The sequence below is a fragment of the Balaenoptera musculus genome, chromosome 14 (assembly GCF_009873245.2).
Source record: "Balaenoptera musculus isolate JJ_BM4_2016_0621 chromosome 14, mBalMus1.pri.v3, whole genome shotgun sequence".
Taxonomy (NCBI): Eukaryota; Metazoa; Chordata; class Mammalia; order Artiodactyla; family Balaenopteridae; genus Balaenoptera; species Balaenoptera musculus.
Window position 1 is genome coordinate 20,577,204 of NC_045798.1, and position 21,180 is coordinate 20,598,383.

The 21,180-nt window shown below is 50.9% G+C and overlaps 1 protein-coding gene across 13 annotated transcripts in view; it reads left to right on the top strand.

The window, feature by feature from the left end:
- The window catches only part of PISD (phosphatidylserine decarboxylase), a 39,416-nt gene that overhangs the window by 12,614 nt on the left and 5,622 nt on the right, over nt 1–21,180 (top strand). For 2 of the 13 annotated variants that reach the window (XM_036823806.1, XM_036823810.1), the window contains one exon: nt 20,150–20,355. The exons of 5 other annotated variants lie outside the window; for them this stretch is intronic. In XM_036823806.1, coding sequence (XP_036679701.1) covers nt 20,306–20,355 — 50 coding nt within the window. In that variant the 5' untranslated portion in view covers nt 20,150–20,305. Of the gene's footprint in view, nt 1–16,101; nt 16,534–18,750; nt 19,776–19,815; nt 20,419–21,180 lie in introns of those variants that run through there. 6 more of the 13 variants (XM_036823807.1, XR_005016243.1, XM_036823808.1 and 3 more) reach the window with 6 other exon arrangements.

Here is a 21,180-nt window from a genome sequence, read left to right on the forward strand (position 1 = left end):
GAAGCCCCTGTGGGTAAAGAACTGGGCTTAAGTTAGGTCCTGTTCTTTCGGTGGAGTAAGATGGCTCCTGGGTTTGCAAGTTGGGCAACATTTCATCTATGAAGGGGAAATGGCCTGGGCTCAGAGTAGACGCTGTAAGATTTCAGGAGAGGCAGCAGGTTGGTGGCGGGGAGCGGGGGGCGATTCTTGAACGGGCAGATGGGGGCTGGATCTTAGTCTCACCCCCGGCTCCACCTAATCACTGACACCTCATATGAAAAATGAGAGAGTACCCCAGTCTGGCTGATCCTCAGAATTGTTTGGGGAGCTTTAATGGTATGGATTCTTTGGTCTCAGCCCTAGAGATTTAGAAAGTTTGGGCAAGGCTCAAGATCTTTGTTTTCACAAGGCCCTGCAGGTGATTCTCATGACAAGTCAGATTTAGGAATCATGGGCAGATGAGCTGTAAGGGTCCCTTCAGGGCTCCATTAGTATGTGGCAGGTGAAAATTTCTGGTGGTGATTTTGCTGCAATATAATCCCTTCCTATCCCTGAAGTCAAGTCTGGCATCTCCAGAGCTGAGAAAGAAGACAGGTTGGAAGTTACTGCTGAGATGGCCTCTGGGGTCAGTGGCACAGTTGAGGTGACTGGGTGATTTTTTCTCACCAAATAGTGTTTTCTGGGTTTCCAGGAGACAGACATGGGCAGTATAACCATCCCCACACATGAAGCCTTCCTATTAGCCCCTCTTGGTCAGAGTGCCAGCAGGAAGCCTTTGTCTTTTCCTAGCTTGTGAATTTCTCTTGTTGCAGAGAACCCTCTGGTCTTCCCTCTGTATCAAAACTCTCAAGAGCATGGTTGTAGTACCTTATGTTGAACAGCATCTCGCAGTTTTTCTGAACCCTTTTAGTTACAACAGCTCACTGAGGTAGGAAGGGCAGGTGTTAGAGCCATTTTACAAATGGAAAGACTAGTTCGTGGCAGAACAGGTTCCAGAACAGAGGTCTGTCGATGCCAAATGCCGTACTCTTGGAACAATAAATACCATGTTGCTCACAGAAGGTGCTCTTAATATAGGAGCTCGACGGTGGCAGTGAGAGATGGAGGGAGGGCTTGCTGTGTATTTGAGGTACCTCCATTCTCTAGGGCTCTGACTGTTTAAAATGGGAGGTGAATTTGAGTGGCCTGACTTGAACAGTTGTTGTCTGCGATAATGTGACGAGCATTCACATTAGCCCCCCCTCCCCACCCCGCCCCCAGCACAGCGCTCCTGAAGAATTCATGCTCACATCTTTCCTTCATGTAAATAGAATTTCCTCTTTTTGGTAACAGTTTAGAGGAAACCATAACTCCAAAATCTATGCCGCCTCACTCCCTGCAGGCTGTTCTCTGGGCTGCGGTGGGTGCAGCTCTCACGTAGGAGCAGTAAGGAGGGAGGGACAGAGTGTCAGGAGACTTGAGATCTGGGAACCAGCAGCTGCAAGGCCTTGGGTGAGTTGTGTCACCTTGGGGCTTCTGTTTTTACACATTTAAGAAAATGTTTCTAAGATTTTTGCCTGATCTAAGATTCATGTTGTTTTTTTTAAAGATTGGGAGCGTTTTTATTTATTTATTTTTTATTTATGGCTGTGTTGGGTCTTTGTTGCTGTGCATGGGCTTTTCTCTAGTTGCGGCTAGTGGGGTCTACTCTTCGTTGCGGTGTGAGGGCTTCTCATTGCGGTGGCTTCTCTTGTTGCAGAGCACGGGCTCTAGGCATGCAGGCTTCAGTAATTGCAGCACGTGGGCTCAGTAGTTGTGGCTTATGGGCTCTAGAGCACAGGCTCAGTAGTTGCGGCACACGGGCTTAGTTGCTCCGCGGCATGTGGGATCTTCCTGGACCAGGGCTCGAACCCGTGTCCCCTGCATTGGCAGGCGGATTCTTTTTTTTTTTTTTAAAGTAAATCGTTCTAATTTTTTTTTAATTAATTAATTTATTTATGGCTGTGTTGGGTCTTCATTTCTGTGCAAGGGCTTTCTCCAGTTGTGGCAAGCGGGGGCCACTCCTCATCGCGGTGCGCGGGCCTCTCACTGTTGCGGCCTCTCTTGTTGCGGAGCACAGGCTCCAGATGCGCAGACTCAGTAATTGTGGCTCACGGGCCCAGTAGCTCCGTGGCATGTGGGATCTTCCCGGACCAGGGCTCGAACCCGTGTCCCCTGCACTAGCAGGCAGACTCTCAACCACTGCGCCACCAGGGAAGCCCCCTGGCAGGCGGATTCTTAACCACTGTGCCACCAGGGAAGTCCCGATTCATGTTGTTTTTATGGTAGAAAAGAAGAAAAAAAAAAAAAGTTCATGCAGGGACTTCCCTGGTGGCACAGTGGTTAAGAATCCGCCTGCCGGACTTCCCTGGTGGCGCAGTGGTTAAGAATCTGCCTGCCAATGCAGGAGACACGGGTTCAAGCCCTGGTCCGGAAAGATCCCACATGCTGCGTAGCAACTAAGCCCGTGTACCACAACTACCAAGCCTGCGCTCAAGAGCCCGCGAGCCACAACTGAAGCCCACGCACCTAGAGCCCGTGCTCCGCAACAAGAGAAGCCACCGCAATGAGAAGCCCGCGCACCGCAATGAAGAGTAGCCCCTGCTCGCCGCAACTACAGAAAGCCCGCGTGCAGCAATGAAGACCCAATGCAGCCAAAAGTAAATAAATAAATAAATATTTTAAAAAAACAAAAAGAATCCACCTGCCAGTGCAGGGGACACGGGTTCGAGCCCTGGTTCGGGAAGATCCCACATGCTGTGGAGCAACTAAGCCCGCAAGCCACAGCTACTGAGCCTGCTCTCTAGAGCCCGCAAGCCACAACTACTGAGCCCGCGTGCTACAGCTACTGAAGCCTGTGCGCCTAGAGCCCGTGCTCCACAACAAGAGAAGCCACCTCGATGAGAAGCCCTCACACTGCAATGAAGAGTAGCCCCTGCTCGCCACAACTAGAGAAAGCCTGCGTGCAGCAAAGAAGACCCAATGTAGCAATCAATCAATCAATCAATTTATAAAATTAAAAAAAAAAGTTCACGTAATCTGCTGAGTAGAAATGAAACCTGTGTGTTTGCTGCTGTGGGATTAAGGGAATTCTGTAACTAGCAACAAAGTAACCTGTTAAAGAGAGTGGAGTCTCTGGAAGCTTTCAGAAGCATCCAGGTTCCAGTAGCTCCACTCTTTCACTCTCTATATATGGCATCACTTTCCCCAATGTGGAAATAGCTTTGTCCTTCATCTACTTGTAAAGATGTGTTCATCTACAAAAAATAAGAAAATGCTGCAAAATATGAAGACGAAAAGAGTTGATGACCCGTAATCCTACAACCCGCAGGAAACCAGTTAACATTTTGTTGAACATCGCCCTTCTAAGCTTTTGGCTCTGTTTAGGAGTATGTATTGTTAAATTAATTTTTATTTTTAATAAGATAGTTTAAAATTTTTAAATAAAATATGATCATGTGAAAATTCAAATAGTAAAGAAGGGATTACATAAAAATGAGCCTTTACTCTCCACCCCGTCTGCTAATCCCATTCCTGCTCTCCAGAAGCAAGCAAGAATTTTTCATGTTTTTTTTAAAAATTTATTTGTTTATTTTATTTTTGGCTGTATTGGGTTTTCATTGCTGTGGGCAGGCTTTCTCTAGTTGCGGCGAGCGGGGGCTACTCTTCGTGTGGTGTGCAGGCTTCTCATTGTGGTGGCTTCTCTTGTTGCGGAGCACGGGCTCTAGGCATGTGGGCTTCAGTAGTTGCAGCATGCAGGCTCGGTAATTGTGGTTCATGGGCTCTAGAGCGCAGGCTCAGTAGTTGTGGCGCACGGGCTTAGTTGCTCCGCAGCATGTGGGATCTTCCCAGACCAGGGCTCCAACGCGTGTCCCCTGCATTGGCAGGCGGATTCTTAACCACTGTGCCACCAGGGAAGCCCCAAGCAAGAATTTTTAACATTTCTTGTGTATCTTCCAGAAAGTCTCTCCATACTTACATATTTATTGAAAGTTGATTTAATTTTTTTCCAATTTCATTGAGAAACAATTGATATACATCACTGTATATATGTTTAAGCTGTACATCATGATAGCTTGATACATTGTGAAATGATTACCACAATAGGTTCAGCTAATATCCATCATCTCATATAGATACAATAAAAAGAAAATAAAGAAGAAAAGAAAAAAGAAAAAAAAAGTTTCTCCTTGTGATGAGAACTCTTAGGATTAACTCTCTTAATTTTCCTGTATGTTAATACAGCAGTGGTAACTATAGTCATCATGTTGTACATTACATCCCTAGTACTTATTTCTCTTATATCTGGAAGTTTGTACCTTTTGGCCACCTTCCTCTAATTCCCCGCTCCCCCTCCTCCTCAGTCTGATCTGTTTTTCTGAGTTTGGTGGGTTTTTTGTTTTGTTTTTTGTTTTTTGTAAGATTCCACATTTAAGTGAGATCGTATGGTATTTGTCTTTTTCTGTCTGAGTCATTCCACTTAGCATAATGCCTTCAAGGTCCATCCATGTCGCAAATGGTAGAATTTCCTTATTTTTTATGGCTGAATAATACTCCATTGTAAATATATACACCATAACTTCTTTATTCATTCATCCCTTGATGGACACTTAAGTTGTTTCCATGTCTTGGCTACTGTAAATAATGCTGCTGTGGTGATTTAGTTTCTTTTTTTTTTTGAAATAAATTTATTTATTTTTGGCTGCATTGGGTCTTCGTTGCTGAGCGTGGGCTTTCTCTAGTTGCAGAGAGCGGGGACTACTCTTCGTTGTGGTGTGCCGGCTTCTCATTGTGGTGACTTCTCTTGTTGCAGAGCACAGGCTTTAGGCACGGGTTTCAGTAGTTGTGGCTCGCAGGGTCTAGAGCACAGACTCAGTAGTTGTGGCACACAGGATTAGTTGCTCTGTGGCATGTGGGATCTTCCCTGACCAGGGCTCGAACTCATGTCCCCTGCATTGGCAGGTGGATTCTTAACCATTGTGCCACCAGGGAAGCCCTGATTCAATTTCTAAGTCGACTTTACTGAGGTATTGTTTACATGCAATAAAACCCTTTTTAAGCATATAATTCATTGGTTTTAATAAATATATAGATTTGTGTAATCACCACCACACTGGAGATAGAAAATATGTATCCCCTTGCAGTCAGTATCCACCCATGGTTCCAGGCAATCACTGATCTGCTTCTTATCACTATAGATGAGTTTTTTCTTTTAAGAAATTTTATTTAAATGGAATGTACTCTGTTCTATGTGGTTTATTTTACTGACCATAATGTTGAAATTCATTCCTCTTTATTGCTGAATAGTATTTCATTGGGTGGCTATGCCACAGATTTTTTTTTTTAATTTTACTTATTTATTTTTGGCTGAGTTGGGTCTTCGTTGCTGTGCACGGGCTTTCTCTAGTTGCGGTGAGCAGGGGCTTCTCTTTGTTTTGGTGCGCGGGCTTCTCATTGCAGTGTTTTCTCTTCTTGCGGAGCACGGGCTCTAGGCACGTGGGCTTCAGTAGTTGTGGCACGCGGGCTCAGTAGTTGTGGCTCTCAGGCTCTAGAGCGCAGGCTCAGTGGTTGTGGCGCACGGGCTTAGTTGTTCTGCAGCATGTGGGATCTTCCTGGACTAGGGCTCAAACCTGTGTCCCCTGCATTGGCAGGTGGATTCTGAACCCCTGTGCCACCAAGGAAGCCCCACAGATTTTTTTTTTTAATTGCTATGATTTATACTGTTGTTTTTTTTTTTAATTTATTTATTTATTTTTGGCTGTGTTGGGTCTTTGTTTCTGTGCGAGGGCTTCCTCTAGTTGCGGCAAGCGGGGGCCACTCTTCATCGCGGTGCGCGGGCCTCTCACTATCGCGGCCTCTCTTGTTGCGGAGCGCAGGCTCCAGATGCGCAGGCTCAGTAGTTGTGGCTCACGGACCCAGTTGCTCCGCGGCATGTGGGATCTTCCCAAACCAGGGCTCGAACCCGTGTCCCCTGCATTAGCAGGCAGATTCTCAACCACTGCGCCACCAGGGAAGCCCCCACAGATTATTTTTAACCCTTCATCTGTTGGTGGACATTTGGGTTGTTTGCATCTTTTGGCTATTATGTATAAAATCTATATGAATATTTGTGTTTACGTCTTTGTGTAGACATTTGTTTTCATTTCTCTTGTGTAAATACCTAAAAGTACAATTACTATTCATAGGTAACTGTGTATTTATAAGAAACCACCAAACTGTTTTGAAAATATTAATAGTTGTTTTACCATTTTGTATTCCCATTAGCAATATATGAAAATTTCTTTAATCTTATTAAATTCACTTATTCTAGTAGCTTTTTGTAGAAATTTTCATTGAAGACATTCTGTTTTTCATTTTGGAAGTTTCAAGTGGTTCTTTTTTATGTCTTCCATTTCTCTCATTATGATCATATTTTCCCATAAATCTTTGAGCATATTGTGCTTGTTTATTTAGCTGTCTCAAAGTCCTTTTCTCCTTTTCATCATCTTCTGTCATTTTGGGGTCTATTTCTTTTTTTTTTTTTCAAAAAATAAATTTATTTATTTTTGGCTGCATTGGGTCTTCGTTGCTGTGCGCGGGCTTTCTCTAGTTGCGGTGAGCGGGGGCTACTCTTCGTTGCAGTGTGTGGGCTTCTCATTGTGGTGGCTTCTCTTGTTGCGGAGCATGGGCTCTAGGTGCGCAGGCTTCAGTAGTTGTGGCACACGGGCTCAGTAGTTGTGGCGCACGGGCTCAGTAGTTGTGGCTCGTGGGCTCTAGAGCTCAGGCTCAGTAGTTGTGGCGCACGGGCTTAGTTGCTCCACGGCATGTGGGATCTTCCCGGAACAGCGATGGAACCCATGTTCCCTGCATTGTATTTTTGGCTGCGTTGGGTCTTCATTGCTGCACGCCGGCTTTCTCTAGTTGCGGCAGCGGGGGTACTCTTTTGTTGTGGTGCGCAGGCTTCTTGTTGAGGTGGCTTCTCTTGTTGCAGAGCACGGGCTATAGGTGCACGGGCTTCAGTAGTTGTGGCACATGGGCTCCGCAGTTGTGGCTCATGAGCTCTAGAGCACAGGCTCAGTAGTTGTGGCATACGGTCTTAGTTGCTCTGCGGCATGTGGGATCTTCCCGGACCAGGGCTCGAACCCGTGTCCCCTGCATTGGCAGGCAGATTCTTAACCACTGCGCCACCAGGGAAGCCCCATCATACTGTTTTGCAACCATTACCACTATCCATTCCTAGAACTTTTTCATCATCTCAAACAGAAACTTTGTACCTATTAAATAGTATTCCCTAGTCTACCTCCCACCCAACCCCCTTAAGCACTGTTCTACTCTGTCTCTGTGAAGACTATTCTAAGTACTTCATATTAGTGGAATCATACAACATTTGTCCTTTGGTGTCTGGCTTATTATTTCACTTACCATATTTTCAAGATTCATCATGTTTATAGCATGTTTCAGAGTTTCATTCCTTTTTAAGGCTGAATAGTATTCCATTTTATGGATAGACCACGTTTTGTTTATCATCTATTGATAGATAGTGGGTTGTTTCCACTTTGGCTGTTGGAATAGTGCTTCTGTGAGCATTGATGTACAGGTATCTGTTTGAGTCTTTGCTTTCAGTTCTTTTGGGTGTATAACTAGGAGTGGAATTTCTGGATCATATGGTCAGTCTGTGTTTAACTTTTTGAGGAACTGCCAAACTTTTCCACAGTGGCTGTACCATTTTATATTCCCATTCGCATTGTATGAGGATTCCACTTTCTCCACATCCTCACCAACACCTTTTTTTTTTTAATTTTTAAATTTAATTTTATTTATTTTTTTATACAGCAGGTTATTAGTCATCAATTTTATACACATCAGTGTATACATGTCAATCCCAATCGCCCAATTCATCACCCCACCATCCCCACCCCACCCCCTGCCGCTTTCCCCCCTTGGTGTCCATACGTTTGTTCTCTACATCTGTGTCTCAACTTTTGCCCTGCAAACCGGTTCATCTGTACCATTTTTCTAGGTTCCACATACATGCATTAATATACGTTATTTGTTTTTCTCTTTCTGACTTACTTCACTCTGTACGACAGTCTCTGGATCCATCCACGTCTCAACAAATGACCCAATTTCGTTCCTTTTTATGGCTGAGTAATATTCCATTGTATATATGTACCACAACTTCTTTATCCATTCGTCTGTTGATGGGCATTTAGGTTGCTTCCATGACCTGGCTGTTGTAAATAGTGCTGCAATGAACATTGGGGTGCATGTGTCTTTTTGAATTATGGTTTTCTCTCTGGGTATATGCCCAGTAGTGGGATTGCTGGATCATATGGTAAATCTATTTTTAGTTTTTTAAGGAACCTCCATACTGTTCTCCATAGTGGCTGTATCAATTTACCTTCCCACCAACAGTGCAAGAGGGTTCCCTTTTCTCCACACCCTCTCCAGCATTTGTTGTTTGTAGATTTTCTGATGGTGCCCATTCTAACTGGTGTGAGGTGATACCTCATTGTAATTTTGATTTGCATTTCTCTAATAATTAGTGATGTTGAGCATCTTTTCATGTGCTTCTTGGCCATCTGTATGTCTTCTTTGGAGAAATGTCTATTTAGGTCTTCTGCCCATTTTTGGATTGGGTTGTTTGTTTTTTTAATATTGAGCTGCATGAGCTGTTTATATATTTTGGAGATTAATCCTTTGTCCATTGATTCGTTTGCAAATATTTTCTCCCCTTCTGAGGGTTGTCTTTTCGTCTTGTTTATGGTTTCCTTTGCTGTGCAAAAGCTTTTAAGTTTCATTAGGTCCCATTTGTTTATTTTTGTTTTTATTTCCATTACTCTAGGAGGTGGATCAGAAAAGATCTTGCTGTGATTTATGTCAAAGAGTGTTCTTCCTATGTTTTCCTCTAAGAGTTTTATAGTGTCCAGTCTTACATTTAGGTCTCTAATCCACCTTTTAATTTATTTTTTATAATAGCCATCCTAATGGGTGTGAAATGGCATCTCATTGAGGTTTGGATTTTCATTTTCTAATGACTAGTGATGTTGAGCATCCTTTCACATGCTTATAGGCTATTTATATATCTTTGGAAAAACGTCTATTCAAGCCCTTTGTCCATTTTTTTAAAAATTTATTTATTTATTTATTTATGGCTGTGTTGGGTCTTCGTTGCTGCACACGGGCTTTCTCTAGTTGTGGCGAGCGGGGGCTACTCTTCGTTGTGGTGTGCGAGCTTCTCATTGCGGTGGCTTCTCTTGATGCAGAGCACGGGCTCAAGAGCACAGGCTCAGTAGTTGTGGTGCATGGGCTTCGTTGCTCCGTGGTATGTGGGATCTTCCCGGACCAGGGCTTGAACCCGTGTCCCCTGTATTGGCAGGTGGATTCTTAACCACTGCACCACCAGGGAAGTCTCCCTTTGTCCATTTTTGAATTGTGTGGTTTTTCGTTGCTGAGTTGCAGGAGTTCTTTATTTTTATGGATACTAGACCCTTATCTGGTATATGTATTTGCAAATATTTTTCTCCCATTCTATGGCTTATCTTTTTACTCTCTTGGTCGTATCTTTTGATGAAGTCCAATTTATCTATTTATACTTCTATTTCCTGTGTTTCTGGTGTCATATCCAAGAAATCATTTCTGAATCCAGTGTCATGAAGATTTTCTCCTATTTTCCTCTAAGAATTTTATAGTTTTAGGTCTTGTGTTTAGGTCTTTGATCCATTTTGAATTGTTTTTTAATATCGTGTAAGGTTAAGTATCTGACTTCATTCATGGGAATGTGCAGTTTTCCCAGCACATTCCCATTGAATGGTCTTGGCCCCCTTCTGGAAGTCAGTCTCATTCTCTTGTAAATGACAGAGGTGATGTAATGATCTGACAGAATGTTGGAGAACTGGGAGGACAGTCATGATTCCCACCCCTTCTCACCTGATGACTTGTTGCATAATCACGGGCTTTATTTTTCACTTCATGTCTGTCTGGTTTCTTTTTTGTGTTTTTGTTTTTTTGTTTTTTATAAATTTATTTATTTATTTTTGGCTGCGTTGGGTCTTTGCTGCTGTGCGCGGGCTTTCTCTAGTTGCGGCAAGCGGGGGCTGCTCTTCATTGCGGTGAGCGGGCTTCTCACTGCGGCGGCTTCTCTTGTTGCAGAGCTACAGGCTCCAGGCGCGCAGGCTTCAGTAGTTGTGGCGCACGAGCTTAGTTGCTCTGCGGCATGTGGGATCTTCCTGGACCAGGGATCGAAACCGTGTCCCCTGCATTGGCAGGGGGATTCGTAACCACTGCGCCACCAGGGAAGCCCTGTCTGTTTTTTTAAATGGATATACAGTTGACCCTTGAACAATGCGGGGGGTTAGGGGCACTGACTCCCCTCCCCCCAGCAACTGAAAATATGCATATAACTTTACAGGCCACTCTCGGTATGTGTGGCTTCACATCCTCCAATTATGTAGTACTGTAGTACGTATTTATTGAAAAAAGTCTGCTTATAAGTGGACCTGCGCATTCAAACCTGTGTTGTTCAGGGGTCAGCTACTCCTGTTTTGTATCTTGCCTTTTTTACCTTATACATATTGCTACATATGATGATTTTACAAGACTTCATGTAACTACATACCTTAAGTGGCTCTACTACCATAGTGGATTCTGGTGCCCCGGTGGTTTTTACCATCGTGATTAACGTTGTAGAGCACATCTTTGCACGTAGGCCTTTTCCTCAGGCTGAATGCCTCAGTGTAGAATTGCTGTCTGAAGGGGTCTGGGCACCTGCACGATTTTTGCTACATGTTTGCCATCTAAAACTATTGTACCCGTTAGTAATAGGCATTGTTGGGTATATGAACCACACTGGGTGTTACTGAAACAGTTGTCATAGATGAACACCATTCCTCTCTTCTTGAATTTGCTGCTTCATTCAACAAATCTTTGAGCTCCTTCCAGATGCCAGGCCCTGTTGAGATGCTGGGGATCCACTGGTAAATAGAGCTAGCGCTCCCGTCCTCAGAGAGCTTCCCTTATTAGGGGCTGAGACAGCTGAGAAACAGACGGACACATGGACATGTCTAGTGGTTGAAAGGCCGTGTGAGAACATGGACAGGTAAAGGGCACAGTGTTTGAGGCTGGGGCAGAGTTGGGCTGGGACCAAGGCAGTCAGGGAAGGAAGGAAGGCCCCGCCTAGTGCCGTGTGGGCTGAGGGTGCATCTGAGGGGCCGGGAGAGTGGTCCAGGTAGAGGCTTGAGATGGATAGAGAACACTTGTTGCTGTTTAGGGAGAACAAAGAGCCCCTGTGGCTGGAGGCACAGAGGGCAGGAAGGTAGGAGGGCAGGAGGACCCATGGCGCCAGCTCAGCCTGTCCTCTGAGTGAGTGCTGAGTGATCTGGGTTCTGATCCAGTCGTCCTGGCTGCTGTGGAGACAGAGTAGGGGACCTGTTGGGAGGCTCTGACAGGATCCCAGCAAGAGAAGGTGGTGGCCTGGATCAGAGTGGGGAGCAGTGGAGTTGGGGTGGGGGGGAGGCACTCGATTCTGGTATTTTTTTTTATTGAAGTATAGTTGATGTACAGTATAAGTTACAGGTGTGCAATATAGTGATTCATAATTTTTAAAGGTTAAACTCCTTTTAAGGTTATTATAAACTATTGGCTCTATTCCCTATGTTGTACAGTATATTTTTGCAACTTATTTAATTCATTAATTAATTTTGGCTGCGTTGGGTCTTCGTTGCTGTGTGCGGACTTTCTCTAGTTGCGGCGAGCGGGGACTACTCTTCATTGCACTGCGCGGGCTTCTCATTCTTCTCATTGTGGTGGCTTCTCTTGTGGCGGAGTGTGGTCTCTAGGCGTGCGGGCTTCAGTAGTTGTGGCACGCGGGCTCAGTAGTTGTGGCTCTCAGGCTGTAGAGTGCAGGTTCAGTAGTTGTGGTTCACGGGCTTAGTTGCTCCGTGGCATGTGGGATCTTCCTGGACCAGGGCTCGAGCCCGTGTCCCCTGCATTGGCAGGTGGATTCGTAACCATTGCACCACCAGGGAAGTCCTTGTAACTTATTTTATACCTAATAGTTTGTACCTCTTACTCTCCTATCCCAATATTCCTCCCCACCCCCACCCCCCCTCCACTGGTAACCACTAGTTCTCTGTATCTGTGAGTCTGCTGCTTTTTTGTTATATTCACTAGTTTGTTGTAATTTTTAGATTCCACATTCGATTCTGGGTATGTTTTGAGGGGAGAGTGGACAGGATGCACTGATGGATTGCATGCGGGGGGAGAGAGAAATGGAAAATGACTCGTGAGTTTTGACTTGAGTGGATGGAGGGGTGGAGTAGCTCTTTACTGAGAGCAGTGGAGGAAATAGGGAACATCAAGAATCATACCTTAATACAGTTTGTAATTTGCTTTTTTTTAAATGTGAGTCCACTTCAACATTTTCATGTGTTTATTCTCTGTCTATACTGGCTCAGAGTATTTGTAAGTTTAACGTTTAATCTGAATGGCACGGAACAAGGAATCCACCACACTCCTCCGGCTCTGGTCAGACCAGGAGAACGCTCTGCCCTTAGAACTGGAGCTGCGAGCAGGCCGAGTGCCGGGCATGGAGGAGGGGACGCGTCCATGAGTTTCTTTTCAGGAACTCATGGTGTCCTTCCTGAAAAAGGTCAGGGTTTGGGGTCAAAGAGCCCAGCTACCTTATTTGGGCTACCTGGGCCTGGCGTTTGGCCTCAGTGGGGAGGGTGGTCGCCACCGGGCCTCTATGGAGAACTGGCTTCAAGGGAGCAGCACTGACCGGAGCTGGAAGGCCACTGCCTGTGCCCGAGCATCGCAGTCTGCGTTTGTGTGGCAGCTATGATTTCAGATATGCTGTCCTTTTTGTCCCTATAAGTCAAAGGGGGGAACAGACCTTCATAAGTGTTTCTTACCAAGAGGGGTGGAAGGTGTGTAGCGTCTGTAAGCCCAGGTCACCAGGTGACCTGGATGGCAGGTGTGTATGGGGGGAGTGCCCAGGTGTGCTCCCCCTCCTGCCGGGGTTTCCTGTTCCATGAAGGGTGGCATCTGGTGGCAGATTTCCCTTGGTCTCTGGCGCTTCTGAGGAGTCCTTTTTGCCTTCACGGGTCCTGAGGACAGAGGTGCAGGTGGTGGGGAAGCTGGCCTGGTAGAAAGGAGGGCCCTTTGGGGAAGAAGCTGTCCACGTGTCCCTCCTCCTGCAAACCAAGGAGCTGACTCTGCGGAGATGGGGCCCTAGGCTGCAGAGCGGGCTGCTGTCATCGGAGGGCTGCTGCCTGGACAGGAGTGAGGGGTTCAGCTCGGAACTGCCCCACCCGCCTCATGAAGCAGGAGCGGTGGGCATGATGCTGCCTCAGGGCCAGAGAGGCGCTGTGTGCTGAATGTGGTCTTGAGTTTTTCTCCCCAGTAGTAGAATTTAGAGGTTTTTCTGTGGCTTAAAGCAAAGTCTTCCAGTTTTTTATTGTGAATACTTCTGAACAGAGTAGAAAAGTTGAGAGAAGTGTTACCCACACACACTGCTTGAGTGACCAGTTATTAATGTTTCCTCGTATCTGCTTTGTCTCTGTGCATATGTACGGACTCTTCTCTGAGCCACTGAAAGTACATAGCAGACATTATGAAACTTCACCCCTAAACACTGAAGTCCACATCTGAGCATAATAACATGGTTTGTTGTCATTTTGTCTGGCCATGGGGTGCGTTAGCACCGCTTCCTTGTTTCTGCCCTCAGTTTAGTATTTTTAAAATGTGAGGTGTGACGTTCCAGTTCTGAAAAGGAATAAAGCCAGATCAGCCTGTCAGGTCTCCCATGTCGCTCACCCCTACCCTGTCGATCTGCACTTGGCATTTCCTTCGCTCCACGAGTCCATGACCCTGGACAGTGTAGAACGTGTTTTGCATGTTTTTAAACTTCCTGTAATTGTTATAGCTTTATTGTTCCCCTCTGTGAACAGGCTGCTCTTAAATGAGAATGATGTAGGAATAAATAAATACCTGGTCCTATGCTGGCAGGGGGTGGAGATTCAGTAAGTACTATTTTACCTCTTACCTAATAGGTGTTGAGAAGACAGTTCTGGATGTTAAAATGGGCAGACAGTCAAGTTGGTGGGAAGTAGACCCTGCTGCCTGCCCAGCTCTGACCTCAGAGAATCCTGGGCTCATTCCAGGGCAGGAGGACATCTCAAGGCCTCAGGGACCTCCTTCGTGGTACGTGCCAGGAGCTGTGGCAGCCACTCCAGCCTTTCCTCTCCCCTGCCTCCCCCAGCCCAAGGGGGTGCTCTGTGCCTGCACCACTAAGGGGAAAGGGAATGGACAAGGCTGGGCTCCGGCCTAGAGGGAGCTTTCTGCTGGGCTTCCTTACCCTGCTGCACCCTCCTCGCTGCCTGGGTGGCAGAGAAGTCATCTGGGCTGGTGGGATTGCTAGGAAACATTCGAGAACACGAAGGGAGAATTTGGCAGGGCTGTGAGAAGCCTTCAGATCAAGGAATCACCTGAGGGTAGTCCGTGCTTGTCCGGGCTCCTGCCCAGGCTTCTGTGAGGCTGATAACCTGCCCCTGGCTCCTCGTGCCAGCCTTGGGACACCGGACACCGACCATCACCTCTCTTCTTCGAGGAGCCTCCATCGGCCCCCAGGGAATGAGAATTAACAGAGAGCACCTGCCACCCCTGCCCCGCCACTCCCTTCTGTCCCCTGGCACAGCAGGGCACGGAGTTCACTTTGCAAGGAGCGGGGGAGTGGCAGTGGGTTGCCTGAGGAGGTTGGCCTGTCCACGGGTGCTGCGGCCAAGTGGCCTGGGGCCTGCAGAGCCTCGCAGTGGCACTAGGTGGCACTCCCGCCCAGGGGAGTCCAAACAAGGTGGGAGGACTAGAAATTAAGGACCAAGTGTGGGTGGCCAGAAGGGACCTCATTTGGGCTGGGAGAGTAAACCTTCCAAGGGGTTTTTTCTTACTCCCAGAAATCATGTTGAGTATTGTCTGGAATATTGTCCAGAAGGCATTTCCCTCCTGAGATATACGTGGTGGAGGGCAGGTTAGAAGGCTGGGCGGGCTAATCTCAGGGCAGACCTGTGGGCTGGTTTATGAGTTTCCTAGACGCCAGTCAGCCTGAGAGACTTTGAATGATTACAGAGGAGCTCTGGTCCATGTGGAGCAGCCCAGTTGGTCATTTTACAGTGGAGAGCATCAGCGCTCCACAGGCCGCTCAGCAAGTAAGAATCTGGGCTTTTGATCCAGACTTGTTTTTCCCCCTTAGGTCTAACTTGGGTCCTGCTGGATGCACTGCAGGCTTTGGGGAAGTCAGGACAGTCTTCCTGGATTTCTGGTTCTGGAATTTAGTGTTGCTAAGATTGTGTGTCAGCATCTTCTGTGCTTTAACTCCTTTTTATTCCATCTCGAGTGGTGGTTGGTTAGAGCTCTGAGGTGAGCAGGGGTCTAAAGTCTCGCTGGGGCTCCAAGAATGCTGTGAGCCCAGGCTAGGAGGCTGAGGTCGGCTGTGCACCTCCCTGCCTCCCAGTTCCTACTGGCGTCCCAAGGATCCCTCCAGCTTGTTATGGAACACTTGGTTGGGCTGGATCCGGATGAGGGGGCAGGTGTGTGGGGCTGTGTCTGCATGCTGCTCTGTCCTCTTCCAGGCTGCCTTGGCTGAGCTGCCCATCTCTTCACAAGCCCTGTCAGCTCTCTTCCTGGTCTAAATGTTGCTTTAGAAACTAAATTCCCAGTGGTCAAAAGAAGCTGGGGTTGTCCAGCTAATCAGGTTCCTGAATTCCACATGCTTTTTGTGGTTGAGTAGTGGTGGTGTTCCCCGCTGGACCCTCCCCCTCCCCTAAAAAGCGTTAAGCTGGTTCATTCCATCCCATGTTGACTGAGTGCTTTCAGTAGGCATGGGGGTAGGGTGCTGACCCTGCAGGCCATCTAGTGGGGTAGAAAGATAAGGCGAGAATCACCCCACAGGTCTTGATCCCCGCGAGGAAGCGTATGTGCTGGGCGGGGGTGGACCTTGCCCACTGGGTCTTGTTTGCTGGTCTGCACCAGGGGATTTTGTGTGTCAGGGTGTGTCTGCCTGGAGGAGAGGGGGTGGGGTGAGGAGCAGCCTTTGTCTTCAGGGTCGGGTGTAGGAAGGAGCGAGGGCTTCGAGGGCTAGAAAAGGTGTCTGGAGGTGGCTTTGTGCTCAGTCCAGAGAAGCCGGCCCTCGGGTGAGGTCCGCAGCACGTGGAGGCCCTGGCGGCCCGGAGGGGTGTGTGGGAGGAGCTCGCGGCCCAGGGAGCCCAGCACCGCCCCCAGGAGGCACACGCGAAGTCCTGTGGCCGTCGGGCCGGTCGCCTGTTCCCGCCGCTCCTTGGCCCCGCCCCTCCCCTTAAAGGAACCCCGGGCTGGGGGGCGGGGCGCGGCTGACGAGCGAGCCTGGTGTCCGGTCTCCTGCTGCCGCCCCGGCGGCCTGACTGGCTGGAGCCGAGCCCCCGCCCGCCCGCCCGCCTGCCCGCAGTCAGGCTTCCGAGGAGCGGCGCCTCCCTGCGAGTTCAGCCGGCGCGCGGCGCGGAAGCCAGCGGAGCGGACAACCTGCCGGTGAGTGAGCGGCCGCGGCCGAGCCGCCCCGCGCAAGCAGAAGGCCTGCTCGCGTAGCCGGGAGGCCGGTCGCCCCTCACCGCTTGGGGCCTGAGGAGCCCACCCTCCAACCCCGATCGAGTGTGGCTTCCCTGGCCCCACACGGTGGGTCACGGGGCCGGGCAGGATGAGCTCACTTCCTTCGCGTCGTGTAGCATCTCCTCGCCTCCCGGCCCGGAAAAGGGAAATGTGGGCGTTGCGGGCGGCTCGATGTCCTCCTGCGCCCATTTCCTCAGTTCTGCCCGAAGGGTCTGGGACGGGCGCCAGAGAGGGAGGGAAGCGGCAGTGTTCCTCGGTGGGACCCGGATATGCTGCAGTTGTCACCATGTACCAGCCAAGGGGCGGGAGGGGGTGACACCCCGCCCTTCCCAGAACCCCATTCCCCGCTAGTGCTAAGGATTGCCCCAGAGAAGGTTCCTTTCCTTGAGGGGATTTATGGAAGAGTCCTGCCGAGTCCTGTCCCCATCTCTACCGCCCTTGAAAGAGGTGCCTCTGGACCCTTCTCTTTGCTTCCTCTTCTCTCGCCCAAGGCTTCCCCAAGATGGCTCACCCATTTCACCCGGGAGAATCCATTTTCCTGGTTCCCTACTTGACATTTTGTCAGCTTCTAGCCTTGGAACTCAGGGGAGGAATGGTTGGTGGCCCCACCTGGACACAGCTACCCAGCAGCCCTGCCCTCCAGAGCTGGGAGTGTGCACAGCAAGTCAGGCTGGGGACATATGTTTTGGGGGGCACTGGGGTTTCTGCTGAGGCTTCAGGCCGGATAACTGGCACCCAGTGAGCTTTCCGCTCAGGGAGCAGGAGCACATCCTTGGGCTCTCTTAGGCTGGACACGTGCAGGGTTACAAGGCCTTCGTCGAGGGCAGTGAGGGGTGGGTGGGGATGTTGCAGCACCTCTGGGGTGTGAACCCCCAGAACAGCCGTCCTGACAAAGGTGAGCTCCCCCCAACATGGTCCTGTTGAGCCATCCCTTCCTACTCACATCATCGCTGCCCCTGTGGTTTGGGCTCCTCTGTCAGAACTCCCTCCTCTGCCCTGTTGCTTCCATCTTCCCAGTGGTAGCAAACTTCTGTCCTCCCAGAGCGTGGGTTTGGAAAGGGAGGGGAGGCACTGGGAGCCAGGTCTGGGGGGTGAGGCTGCACTAAGCTCTTGGGTGGAAGAGAGGCATAGGGTTTCTGAGCAGAGTTGTTCTTGGCCTTGGTCACAGCTTTGATCTGAGACTCAAGGTGGGTGAGCAGGAGGAAGGACCCTTCCCATTTCCAGATGAGGAAACTGAGACTCAGAGAGCACGTGTGACTTGCAAGGCCTTTCCCATCTCTCAGGGCGAGGGTGGTGGGGAGGGCATCCAGGATCACAGTAACCAGATTGTCCTTGCCCCCCACCAAAGCTTCTGTGTTCTCATGTTCCACATGGCCATGTAATGACTTTAAAGTCCTACTGGTCATAGCCCCAAACTCTCCTCCACAGAGTGTCCTTGAGACTCTCGGGAGAGAGGGAAGGTGTCTGTACTTCTCTGCTTCAGGGCGCTGTCCTTGCAGGCTCCTCCTTCAGGCCTGACCTCCCCAAGTTGCACTCAGGGAACCAGAGAGGGAGAAAGCTCTAGCTTGGCCTCCAAAGGCCACTGTAGGCACAGAGGGCAAGTGGGGCTCTGAGATGGGGATGCTGGGAGCACTGTTGGCTGAGCAAGTGGCTCTGCTCTTGGGAAGTGAGAAGGGGTGACCTCTAGGGACCCCCTTCCCTCCGTCCTGCGGCTCTGAGCTAGTCAGAGGGTGTTGGCCCGTTTCCTGATGGACAGCTGAATTTATGTCAGCTTGCTGGGGGCCTTTTGGGGAACACTGGTGATTTAAAAGAAACCTGACCCTGGTCTCAGTGTCCCGTTTTAGAAGAGGAAGTGGAGTAGTGACGGAGACAGGACTGAGGCGTGAAGACCTCCTGCCCAGCTTCTCAGGGCAGTTCCTGGAGTCTCTCCAGGATAGCAGTTCCTTGGGCTGGTCCCCCAGAGTCCCCTCCACTGCCCTGGTGGGCTGTGTGGTCCGGCCAGGCCCCTGGACTGGAGGCCTTGGGGGAGAATGCAATGCAAAGGCACACACAGGTATCTGCTTTGAGGTCCTGAGGTTTTGGGCCAAGCTGGGTTTGTCTGTGGGTTCCTGAATGTGCTTTTCTGACAACATTCTGCAGCGGTCAAGGTCCCACCGAGGAAAACGGGCAGGAGGAGGCCTGGATCCCATCCCCGCCCACAAGGCGTCACCAGCCCCCACCGTGAATCCCGGGTGTGCGCGCAGCCCAAGCTTTCTAGAGTTTCTAGAGTCGGGGAGAGAGCCTTGTCCTGGAGCCTAGCTTCGGGCGCAACCCTGACTGCCTATCACCCCGCTGGGCCTGTTTCCTGGGGAGCCGGCAGGAGGCGAGTTTGGGGCCCGAAGCTGGGAGGGCGGGGCAGGGCTGTGCTTGGCAGGTGGGCGGATCTGTGCTCGGCAGGTGGGCGGGATCTGTGCTCGGCAGGTGGGCGGGGCTGTGCTCGGCAGGTGGGCTGTAGGGAGTTAGTGGGACCTCAGCTCGAGCCTGGCCAGGCAAAAGCCAGAGTGTCCATGGGGCCTCGGGCAGGAGGAGGCCTATGCGGGCGCCCTCCTGCCATTCAGCGGCCACTCAGCGAGGCGGGTGGCCTGGGGAGATGAGGTTGCCGAGGGGTCCTGGTCTGAGGTGGGGTGGGCCTTGGCAGGGGTGGAAATCCATGCTCACGTCCAAACCTTAGTCAGCCTAGTCCAGCCCCATGGCCACTCACACCTAGAGATCTGGCAGGTGCCGGGCTGGCGGTTTTTACCTCCTTGGCTGAGGTGGGTTTGCCCAGGACCTCAGAAGTTCAGCCTGTGAGGGTTGAGCCATGTCTGAGTTGGGGCCTCTTGCTCGGTCTCAGCGCGGGGGCCTGGGCCGGGTCAGTTCTCTGCCTTCGGAGCAGCCTGGGACCCCGCATGTCTTCATCTAAAGACGACGCCGGGCGCATGGGTTGGGGGCTGCGCTGGGCGGGGCTGTGACTCCCAGGCTGCGGAATGTTTGCTCTCCTCCTGCCCATGATCTGCAGAGGCTGGGCGTCCTCGCAGGGAGCCGGGCGGCCGCGGACCAAAGTGCTGATCCTCCCCAGAGAGATGGGAAGGCGGGGCGGCCGGTTTCCCTGAGGTCGCCCTGGTGCCCCTCTTCAGAGGAGGCAGGTATGGGGGGCCCTGAGGTGGGGGGTGGGGGAGACGACGAGGAGAGAGCCGGAGCAGGCCAGATGCTGGGGTCTCACCGCTGCGCCTCTCCCGCCTTCCTGCGCCCTCATCCCTCAGATGCTACTTTGTAATCTGAAAGGAAAATGGGTCAGGTCCCGGCGAGGGAGGGGCCGCCGGGGCCGCAGACAGGCCGACGCTGGGCGCCCGCCTGGAGCGCGGGGCTCAGATTCCCGCTTGTGCTCCTGGGTTCAGAGGCGCCGGGTCCCCTCCCTGCCGGGAGCGGGCAGGCAGCCAGGCCAGGGACAGAACGGGCCGAGGGCGGGGCCGGTGCGCAGGCCGAGCAGGTGTGTGATCGGTGCCTGTCTCTGCAACAGCCCTGATCCGTTGGACCGGACCTAGCCAGGGAGCAGTCCCCCAGCCGCAGCCGCCGGGGCGAGGAGCGGTGACAGCGCAGGAGCTCCAGGGGGGAAGGGAGGAAGGAGGAGAGACAAAGGGAGCGAGCCTGGCACTGCCTCCCTGCGCCGCCCACCATGTGTCAGTCAGAGGCGCGGCGAGGACCGGAGCTCCGCGCGGCAAAATGGTGAGATGCTGCGGGCCACGGCTGCATCCTAACCTGGCCTTGCCCCGCCTCGACCTCCGAAAGGTCAGAGTTCACGTCCAGCGGCCCCGTGGTGGAGGTGGTGGCGGCGGCAGGGGGCCGGGGGACCAGCCCCCGCGGCTGGAGGGGTCCAGCCCGGGGGGGCCTGAGTTGGAGAGCCCGTTTCAGGTACTGGGGGGCCAGCAGGCTGGTGGGCCAGTGTCTGTGCTGTGCCTCCGCCCCGCTGCAGCGCAGCTCCTCCGAGATTGGTCCCCGTACTTCTGCAGAGAGCAAGGCAGATGGGGGGAGCCCAGGGGAGAGCAGTGATGTGTCAGGCTTTGCTTGGCCCCTACCCACTTGCCAGACCTTTTTAAAGCTGGAGGGGGTGGGATGGGAGAGACAATGGACACAGGGGATCTGGTGAGCAGTGGAGAAGCAGTGCCTCCCAGGGCCACTATTGAGCTGCAAGGCCTGGCCTTCGGCTCAGTTCTCCAGTTTTTTCTGCTTTTCATATCAGCTGAGGTGCCTCTTTGTTCCTTGGTTTGTTGAGCAATTGTGGGCAGAGGACAGAGCTGCTCTGAGAGCACACAGGCACAGATGGAGCCTTATTCTTGAGTTGAATGCAGTGTTTCTGTAGATGAGGAAACCAAAGGCCCGGGACATTCTCAGAGTGGGTGGCAGTGTGGTCTCCTGATGGCCACACTGGGGCCTCAGGAGCACTTTCTAGGTCCTAGGCATGTGGCAAGGCGACTTGGGCCTCAGCGTCATGCCTCAGGAGGGCCAGGGTTCCAGTGGAAAGGCTCATCCCAGAGTTGGCTCCCCCGAGGC